The 11,117-nt window shown below is 38.5% G+C and overlaps 1 protein-coding gene across 1 annotated transcript in view; it reads left to right on the forward strand.

The window, feature by feature from the left end:
- The window catches only part of ITGA8 (integrin subunit alpha 8), a 216,940-nt gene that overhangs the window by 116,797 nt on the left and 89,026 nt on the right, over positions 1–11,117 (forward strand). The window contains 5 exon segments of the mRNA XM_027776251.1: positions 4,547–4,602; positions 4,983–5,137; positions 6,569–6,706; positions 7,774–7,841; positions 9,342–9,489. Coding sequence (XP_027632052.1) covers positions 4,547–4,602; positions 4,983–5,137; positions 6,569–6,706; positions 7,774–7,841; positions 9,342–9,489 — 565 coding nt within the window.

Below are 11,117 nucleotides of genomic sequence, written 5' to 3' on the forward strand. Positions count from 1 at the left end.
GGTCACGCCGCAATCCCTTCTCCTCCATTCTCCTCTCGGGATCTTGGGCACGCACGCACACATGCCCAGCGTGAGTTTTAAGCCACCGGGTCTGGGACATGAACTGCAGTCGACTACGTGGGAGTCCAGCGACATAGCCATTACACTAACTGCTGGTTCCCCATGCAGACGTTTTGAATGATACCTTAGGATACTAGAAGATAGAAAGCCTAGAATAAGTTTCACTGATTCTAGATTTTAGCTTGTTCTGTTAACTCTAGGGATTTAGCTTAGTTTTTCTAAAATAATGGAAGGTCTCTGTTGACCTTTACTGTAATGTTGGTTTGTATTTGATATAACCTCATATTGTACTTTTGAAAGCTGTTATGTAAATTCTAATTGGCAAATAGTTCTTCATTTCCATCAATGTGAATCTCTGTCTTTCAAACAGCTGTGTAGTTATATAAAATGCCTTCTATTGGCAGTTCAAAGTTAGAAAAAGAAAAACTTAAGCACAACAAATATTCATATAATTGATTCCTAACCAACTAAAAACACAAAACCTGTTTGGTAAACATTTTTATCATTGTGTACGTCAATAAGTATTTACTTGTAAAACAAAACAAAACAAAATCTTTTTCTCAGATATGAGTGACTTTATATAAAAATCCAGTATTTGCTATCATTAAAACAGGATTGGGGGAACCAGCAGTTAGCATAATGGCTATGTCGCTGGACTCCCACGTAGTCGACCGCGGTTCGTGTCCCGGACCCGGTGGCTTAAAACTCACACCGGGCGCGTGTGCGTGCGTGCCCAAGATCCCGAGAGGAGAATGGAGGAGAAGGGATTGTGGCGTGACCATCCCCCCTGGAGGGTGATTTCTCGCTTTCTGTCTCTATATCTCTCTCTGTCTGTCTGGCGAGCACACGCGCCCTACAGTGAAAATCTCTCCAAAAAAAAAAAAAAAAAAAACAGGATTGGATTGGTGAGCACAAAAAAAGAATTGTTTTGTTTTGTGTTTCACATTTATTTCATTCCCTCTTCTTCATGCATGGCTGTGCACACAGTGACATCACAGAATCCTCAGTGTCCCTGTGCATGTCCTGGCACTGGTGTCAGAGGATCACATAGAGTATCCTCTTGCCTTTGCGACCATATCAGAAGCACTACCCACAGTTAGGTCCATTTATACAACGGAATTTGTACAATGAGGGACCTAGATTAATTTCATGCTTTTTTGCTTTGATCACATCTCTTCAGACTAATGAGCCCTACTGAATACAACCATAAATTCTAGTTTGAAATTTTAGTTCTTATTCGATAATAGTTTGGAGCTTTCCCTGACAGTGCAAGTATACCTTATAATTATGATAATGATGTGTAAATCCACAAATAGAACCTACTTCCTTTTTTAAAAAAAAAAATCCATCTATTTTATTTCCTGAGTGGGGTCACCCTCTATAGGGTCGTATGACTCCACAGTCTGCCCCACCACCCACCCCCAGCTTTTCTAGCCACCCAGGATCACAGGCATGCATCCGTGCACGTATGTGAATGCCTGGCAAGCTCAGGTTGACCTAGAAGCAAAACCTCCTGTCCTCCACATGTTTTTAAGCATTGCAGAGCAATTGCCTACAACCTGCACCCGGGCTGGGCCCTAATTCTGTGTGTATATGTATTTATGTTTATGTATGTGTTTTTCTAAATTCAGAATAGATTTATCAGTCTACTATTATAAAATTTTAAAATTTTCTTTTTAGATCAAAACAAGGTGCTTGGAAAGTTACCATGGACAAACTCTTCTCTGTTAAAGACATCTAGAAACTATCAGGTTTAGGATGGAGTACTATTATCAGTAATTCAGCCAGTTATAACAGCTGCATTAAACATATATGAAAATAGTTCAAGTCATTCAGTTGTTAATAGTATTAAGGTCGCAGAAAGGGGAACTAAGAAATACAGATTTACTGGCATAGAATTTGTAAACTCAGAAAACCCTTCATCTGTCATCATTTATTAATTAAATACTTTTTCACAAAAAGGAAATAATGTTCATTTTTAAGCTATAATTTCTTCCTTTTTAAAAAGGTATATTGCTTTTTAGTTGCTTGTTTTAGAAATATTGCATCTAAGGTTAATTTATATGTTGATAATTTAATTACAAATAGGAATTCATCTTATAAAAACTAATGAGTTTTGGGACCAGCAGGTAGCATGGTAGTTAAGGTGCTAGACACTCCCACATAGCCAACCATGGTTTAAGTCCTGGACCTGGTGGTTTGCTTTCTCACTTCCTCTCTGTCTCTAGCTTTAGTCAAATTAAAATAAATGAATGGATAAATAAAATTAAATGAATAGTTCTTTAAAAAGCTTAACAAATCTAATGAGTTTTGTCTATGTAGTGTAAAATGAATAGAAAGAAGTGCAATGGATGATTTTTTTTTCTTTTCTTTTCTTTTTCTTTTTCTTTCTTTCTTTTTTTTTTTTTTTTTTTTTTTTTTTTTTTTTTTTTTTTTTTTTTTTGAGAGGTTTATGCCACAGGGTGCGTGTGCTTGCCAGAAAGACAGAGAGACAGAAAGCGAGAAATCACCCCCCAGGAGGGATGGCCATGCTGCATCCCTTCTCCTCCATTCTCCTCTCAGGATCTTGGACGCACACACACGCCCAGCATGAGTTTAAGTCACTGGGTCCAGGCCTCGAACTGCGGTCGACTACATGGGAGTCCAGCGACATAGCCATTACGCTAACTGCTGGTCCCCCAATGGATTATTTTTAACACATAGCTAAGTATTCCCAAAAAAGTTAGATACAGAAAAAAATACCAATTTTGAAAGCCAGGCCTGCTACAAAATTTAAAGATGTGATTAACTATTCATCTCTCTTGAATAATTCTAATTGAAGTAGAAGTAGGTTGGAATTTGTGATTTCTCTGGGGAAATGCTATAAACTCTTATAATAGCATAGACATTTCAGGAAACTTTTGGCTTAATGGTATGTGGCAAATTATTTACCCTGAAGGGAGACACTGACTGAGGTCACGGTAGATAGATGAATCCCAGATGTGACACATTTTCATTATGTTTGACACAGGAAGCTGACACATAATTAAAGCATGATTAGAGATTATTTACTCCTTTGGAATTCTGTAGGAATATTCCGTTTATACTATAGCACTTTCCTAGTAAAAAGCTTAAGATGTCATTAAATCATACTTAAGCATTTTATCTTGTATTGTACTTTTTTTAGGCATGCGAACATCTCTGATGTTGGCTGCTAAGACTTGGCGTTTTTCAGGAGGGACATGAGCATATTCAGCAAAGTCAGGCAGAGATGAATGATCACTCTTTATCCCCTCTGTGGCCACAGACCACGGCCAAGTGCAGGCCCTCAGACAAGCCATGGCAGATATTTCTTAGGATTGTACATTTAAGGCATATTCCAGGCAGAGCTATAAAGCTTCTCTCATGAGCATCTGCCCTCTCTTTATCACCTGTATACCATAACATTGTGCCTACCTAGCTCAAGATAGCGCTCTAAGCCCTTTCTTTTCCTCCCTCCCCTCTTTTTCTGGTCTCTTAACCTGCAATTTTACCCCTCTGCAAACAAGTTACCGCCAAATTCCAGTCTCCTTCCAAGCAGAGTGAAAGTAAATAGGGCACTCTATGCTTTTTAAGATTAAATCCATGTTCTTCAGCATGATATTCAAAGCCCTGTACCCCAAGGAACAAGAAAGCCAACCTCACCTCCTGCAGCTTCACCATCCTGCTGACTGCTCCAACCACACTGAATTTCTTTAGGTTCCTCAAATGCTGCCATATTCTTGCTAATTTTCAGACTTTCTCACTGGTGCTGTTCCCCTGCTGTGCTAATTTTTCCCTCCCAGAAACATAGAAGATATTCATATGTATTTTATTAAATAAAGGCAACAGGTGATTGATTAATTAGTCAGTTAACTCAGTCAGTTAATCTCCAGTAATCTTTTCAATGCTGCTTTCCTGCATAATAATGTCACTTGTCTTCGTTGTATTCGTATTGTAACCAACTGGTAGGAAACACACAGATTATGCATCCCTAATCCAAAAATTTAAAATCTGAAATACTCCAAAGTGGAAAACCTTCTTAGCACTATTTTGCTATCATTGGAAAATTCCACACCAGACTTCATGTGACAGTCAAATTGCTGCAGCACAAAAACAGTCTTAAATTTCCTTCAGGCTGTGTCTATAAGGTGTATGTGAAACAGAAATGAATTTCTTTAGACTTGAGCTCTATCTCCAAGACATCGCACTATATGCGTGTGTGTATGTATGTATTTACATACGTATATACACATATATATGCAAATATTTCAAAGTCACCAAAACATCTGAAATCTGAAATACTTTCAGTCTCGAGCCTTTCAAATAAGGACTACTCAACCTCTACATACATTTTTGCACAGATGTAATTATAAGCAAAGAGGGAAAATGAGAGTTTATTTTTTTAAATTTGGGATGCGTTAAATGAAAATTTGTACTTTAAATTCAAAACTATTAACCAATCCATATTGACTATTATTTTCCATAGCTTTTCTTTAAGAGTATGTGCATCTGTAGCAGGCCAGAGCATTTCAAACACAATAGGTGAGCATGTTTTAATTTTTACACTTCTATTCTATAATAAGAAAATTCAGTAGTATTTCTCCAAATGGACAAGAGAAAACTAGAGTTCTTTATTAGTATCAACATTTCTATTGCATATATGGATCTTCTTTATAAACATTATTTCATTACTTGAATTTTGTAAAAACTTATAATTATGGAGAAATGACAATAAAATGATTATGAAACAATTTTATAATGTTTTACTTTTTTTAGTATATGTATCGTGTTTAATTCAAACTGTGAAAACTGTATTTCTTGAATAATCAACTTGAAATAGAAATCCCCCTCTCTAATAAAGCGCTGTATTCACAGGATACTTTTTCTTTCCTGATTATATTTACTTTATTTCTGTTCTTTAGCCCTGACAGCTGAAGTGCAATTAGATTCCCTGAAACAAAAAGGAGCCATTAAACGAACACTCTTCCTTGATAACCATCAGTCCCATCTCGTCTTCCCCCTTGCGATAAAGGGGCAGAAATCTCTCCAGTGCCAGGACTTTATTGTTTACCTTCGAGTAAGTGTTCCAGAAATCACTTTGCTGGTCTCTCACATTCAAGTCCAAATGCCAACAATTTTTCTCCATTTAAATGTCATATGTGTCTCATACATTCCCCATCTTTCTATTTTCATTCTCATAAGAAGGTTTAACGTTCAAATATTCTCTTCTTAACCCTGACTTCAACTAACCTAATGATGTGTTGCTACTAATCTTTAAGACTTCTTGTTTTATACAAAATCTTGAAAATAGCACTTAACTCAGGTGGTTTTCATTTTTAATTCTCCCCCGAAGAAACAAAGTTCAATATAATTTATTTGAATTTTTATCCTATGTGAGTATGCCTTGCTAAATTTTATCAATGTGCATTTCCATCCCTACTCAGGAAAATGTGTAGGTATTCAAAGCTTTTATTAAAAGTAATTTATATTTCTTAATGTATTTTAAAACAGCAAAACCTACCATGAAATTTAAGAAGTCAAAATATTTATAACACAATCATCCATCTTGACTTTGCAAGTCCTGAGATTGCCATCATCCATTATTTCCTCCACTCTTTTTTTAAGTTTATTTCTTATGAGACAGAAAAGGACCCTCAACCAGGATCTCATGCCATGATCCTCTCTCTACCCTTCCCAGGCAGAGAAGATTGTGGGCTCATGCGCCCATTCTGTGGAGGTTGACAAGGGAACTAAACCCTCTATATGAATCCATCATTGTTTGAGCCCCATCTTGCCACTATACTAGCCAGCCCTTTCTCTCTTCTTTCAAGGCACTAAGTTCTCAAGGAGAACCCTAGGAAAGATCAAAGGTTCACAAACACACTGGAGGAAGAAAGTCAAACACATGAGCCTTATATCTTATTATGGCTTTGACTGGCCCACCACAGGGTGTTGTGGCCAGTATGTGCTTAGTGCTTGGTGCTCACCTCTCACCACTGGAGGAATTCTGTTTCTTTTTCCAAGGTAAATTCAAATGTACTGAAGGTACTTTGAAGTTCATGCAGGCAAAGGCTTAAAGAGATGGAGGGAAGTCAAGATAGTTTCTTCCTTTGAGTCCAAGATAACTCATAAATTCTGGCAACCTCATGCAAACAAAAATCCTAATTTGTCTTGGTTCTCATGACATTTATGGTATATTCATGTAAACTTTTACTTTGTAACTTGATTCATTTTGTGCAAGTTGTTGAAGGCCTGAAGAACCTGAAGAGTCCCTCTAGTTGTATATTTCGGTGAAGCCACAGTTCTAAATGATTTCATCACTGAACGTATAGTAATTGAGCTGGTTACCACGCACCACATAAAGCAGCATGCGACTAAGCCTGCTGCAATGATAATTGCTCCATCATTCACTTTCATTGACTGAAGTCAATGTTGCCTGCCTTCCACAGACTAACATCTTACAGCTATCTTACAGAGCCTGTCTTGGCCTTGTGATTATTTTTCCTAGGATGAAACTGAATTTCGAGATAAATTATCTCCAATCAACATTAGTTTAAATTACAGTTTGGATGAATCTTCCTTTAAAGAAAGCCTAGAAGTGAAACCAATATTGAACCACTACAGAGAAAACGTTGTTAGTGAACAGGTAGTCCCTTAATTATTTTTTCTTCTTTCTTTTCATGTATTTTTTCTATGAGAAAATCAGAGAGAGGGAGAAACACTCCTCTCAGGGGGTCTTCATGCCACAAAATATCCCCAGCCCCAGCCAGCTAGGATCACGGGCATGTGCACGCATCTGTCCAGCATGCACAAGAAGACCCTGGGATGTAACCTCAATACTCCTCCCACATGGCTCAGCATCACAGAGTGTTGTGCCACCACTACACCAATGTGACTGGCCTCCTTGATGGTTTTTGACTGCACTTTCTCAGTCAAGTTCTGGGGGGTTGTTCCTGTGATGTTCAGGCAAGTCAGCTCCTTTTGTTTTCATTCCTGCACACACATGTAACATTTGGGAGCTTTTCCTAATATGTTTCCTAAAACATTGCATCATTGTGTTTTCAGAAATCTGTCCCATTATGCAACCAAGATATAGATGGAACCATGGTTGAACATGTGGGAAGTCCATCACCTTCACTACCACACCTCCTAGTGGCCCCAGAGTAGCATTCTTTTTATTTTTTATATTTCTTTTTTTTTTTTAAGAGTTTCTGTTTCGTTTTGGTTTGGTTTGGTTTGGGTTTTTTTTTTTTTTTTTGCTATAGGGCACGTACGCTCACCAGAAAGACAGAGACAGAGAGATAGAAAGCGAGAAATCACCCCCCAGGGGGGATGGCCATGCTGCAATCCCTTCTCCTCCATTCTCCTCTCGGGATCTTGGGCATGCACGCACACGTGCCCGGCGTGAGTTTAAGCCACCGGCTCCGGAACACAAACCGCAGTTGGATACATGGGAGTCCAGCGACATAGCCATTACGCTAACTGCTGGTCCCTGGAGTAGCATTCTTTACAGACATTCCTGAATGAATGAGAATTGGGCTATTATGTAAACTGGACTACACTGAGAGGTTACTGTGTGATGCAGGGTACAGAGCTAGGTACAATCATATCAATGCAAGCTTTGTTTTCATTTGTGGAATTGTTCAAAATTGTCCAGAAAACAGATGCAATTCAGGTTTTCCCAAATTCCTGATGCATGTTTGCACAACACAGGCTCACATCCTGGTGGACTGCGGAGAAGACAATCTGTGTGTTCCTGACTTGAAGCTGTCGGCTAGGCCGTAAGTTTAAATAAATAAATGTGTGCATTATACCTAATGGAATACAGGTGTTTGTTTAAAACTTCTCTGGAGAAAGTATATATTTCCAGCAGCCACACACACAAGAAAATGCATTACATGAAATTGTCGAGCTCGACTACTTTGAGTTAGCCTGTGGTTTGGGTCAGTTCTTTGTCATTGGTGTCAAGTGACACACCCTCAGATTTTGCCTGGGCCGTTTCATCTTTCGGCAAAAGTGAAAGGAAATGTTTTTGTTAAAAGTAAACTCATCTATGAGGTGGCTCGGGTTATATTTACTTGCCTCAGTGAGTGGGCAAAGGATTCAGACAGCCTGATTCCATATCCACCTTAACCAAACTTGTTTATGCAGCACCCCAGGACTCCCAGGCATCCTCCAAGCTGTCAAATTAAAACTAATTTTAACTGACTGGGAGAAAAGACTTAAATGACAGTCTGTGGAGTCAAGCAGAAGGTGTCACAGAATGAAACAGGATCAAAGGGCTTCACAGCTGCCAGTAATGGGAGTCCCTACTCCAGCACTGGGACATGTACTGCTTTGTCTAAGTATCCTAGGGTGGAAAAGCATCTGAGGGCTCCTTTCCTTTCCAGATTCTACCTCGCCGCCACTGTTTGGAATCCTCTTAGCAACATCTCAAATCAACTTTTCTCAAAATACCTAGTTTAACTAGTGTCCCAAGCAATAGCCTTGAGTAAGGGTCAAATGTGGAATAGGCATTTCTAAATGTTGGTTGATTTGGACTTCAAAGTGGATTATGTTTTCTCAAAACACCTCAAAAATCCTTTATCAGTTGTCAAAGGCCTTATTTTGTCTGTTCGTTCCTTAACTGTCATCTACTTTGTGTTCTGTCCCTGCCTCATTTCCTAAATAATCTCCCTTCCTTTCCTCCCCATCACTCATATTCTTCCTAACGTATGAGGGGACTTCATAAAAACCATGGGAAAAAAAATGGAATTAAAGTAGCATTCCTTACAGAATGAGGTTATCTTGATGTAAAAAGTTTTTAAATCCATGCATAGTTTTTTCATAATACACATTTTCCAGTGGCATTTTTGGAAGCCCCCACATATGTTTTCAGTGATGTGCCGGAGCTGCCTCATTCTATTGTAGCTTGTTAGCCAAATGTTCAATTTGCAGGAATTTTGTAAGTGGGTCATTAAATATGTCAGTAGCTTGAAATTAACCTCTGGGGGAAGATGTACATCATCGGAATTAGTGAGGGTTATAAATCAATATTTTCCTTCTTTTGTAAGAACTAGTTGTTGAACAGTTACCAGCACAACACTGCATGTTTTCCTGCCCTTCCCACTAGAGCTGGTTTTCATCTCTTCCCACCATCCCCTTGTGGTGATTCATCTTCTTTGTCTTAGTCTTGCATTTGCCATGTTCCTTCTTTTCCTCCAAGATCAATCCTTAAATAAAAAATCCATGAAGCCAGAGAGGTAGAGCACCTAATAATTCTCTCTAAACTGCATTTTTAGAGATAAGCATCAGGTAATCATTGGAGATGAAAATCACCTGATGCTCATAATAAATGCAAGAAATGAAGGGGAAGGCGCCTATGAAGCTGAACTCTTTGTAATGATCCCAGAAGAGGCGGATTATGTTGGAATTGAACGCAACAACAAGGTAATTAATGCCTGCAAATTACTGGAAGTAAAGCGCTAGGTATAATTTAAAGTCATCTAAAGGTTAAGCAGGCCCATCTTAGCCTAGAGTTTCTTCCTAAGTAAAAGGGGAAAATGGTACCTTAAGTCACAGTAGCAAAGAGCTAGGATGAAGAATGGGCTTGCACAAAATTAAGATCAGCCTTTGCCACAGCACAAAGATAAACTGGCCAAAGATTGAGAGCTAAAGCAAGGAAGGGAACAAAACGGGCTGTAAGGAGAAGCTTACTAACATGATCGATCAGTGAACTTTCTCAAGTGAATGCCCTGTCCTCGCTGGCTTTTCCAACCTTGTTTTGAGTTCCTAAAGTTTCAAGCAGATTGCAGGAGGCCTGGTTTTCATTATCGATTAGGGAAGAAGGTCCAACCAGTCCCTGCTGAGCACTGATAACAGCCTGAACTGGCTCTGGGAAGGAAACAAGTTCATTTTTATTTCTTCTTCGTCTACCTTGTCAGAACTGTGACCAGGGGAAAGTATGGTCTTACTCATTTGCCAGTCCTCAATGTCATTATTCATTAAAATGACATATACGTACACATATAGTGGGTTGTCAGAAAAGTTATGATGCATCTTGCATAAAAAAATACATCATGACTTTTCTGACAACCCAACATATGTATGTATAGACTGCATGTGTGTACTTGCTGATGTAGTTCTTCATCTAAATAAAATACAGGGTCGTCAGAAAAGTCACAATGCATTTTTTTCTATGCAAAAATACATTGTGACTTTTCCAATGACCCATTAGATTAAAATGTCTACCAGTTTCTAAATACTGCATCCTCCCAGGAGCTTACACATTCCAATGATTGAATAATTTTTAAAAATTCCTCTAAAAAGATGTTAACAAACTTTTATGGTATTAAAGGCATTTAAAAACTTAAAGAATGTGAAATTCTTTGTTCACATTTCCAGTCTTATGACTTTTATTGTTTTAGTCTAATTAATCTTCTCGTTAAAAGAAAAAAGACAGATGAGCAATAATCATGTATCTTTCACAATTATTTAAAATTAGTGTGACTTTCACTCTCTTTTTTTTTTTTTAGAGAGGAAGATTTTTGCTATAGGGCCCATGCACTTACCAAGAGACAGAAAGCCAGAAATCACCCACCCTCACACCCCACCCCCAGTGGGGATGGCCATGCCACAATCCCTTCTCTTCCTTTCTCCTCTCAGGATTTTGGACATACACGCAAAAGTGCCCAGCCTGAGTTTTAAGCCTCTGGGTCCAAAACTCAAACTGTGGTCAACTACGTGGGAGCCCAGTGATGTAACCATTATGCCCTCCGCTGGTCCCAATATGAGTTTCTCATGAAAAAGAATGTGCAGAGAAGTTCCTCCAAACTCATCAAGTTGTATACATTGACCATGTCTAGCTTTTTGTATGTCAGTCATACCTCAATAAGGTGGGGTTAAAAAGCATAGTCAAAGGATGTTTTGACTCTTTTGTGTTAGCAGTGAGGTTGGCTAGAAGAAAAATCACCCACTTTTCAAAAGTGTTCCCAGCTCTCCAATCTGTTTTGTTTATTTTCCCCCCATTTTAAATGTGAAAGTCAATGTGTGCCCTAATTTCTCCAGTAAGTGGTTTA

The sequence above is a fragment of the Tupaia chinensis genome, unplaced genomic scaffold (genome assembly GCF_000334495.1).
Source record: "Tupaia chinensis unplaced genomic scaffold, TupChi_1.0 Scaffold000647_1, whole genome shotgun sequence".
Taxonomy (NCBI): domain Eukaryota; kingdom Metazoa; phylum Chordata; class Mammalia; order Scandentia; family Tupaiidae; genus Tupaia; species Tupaia belangeri.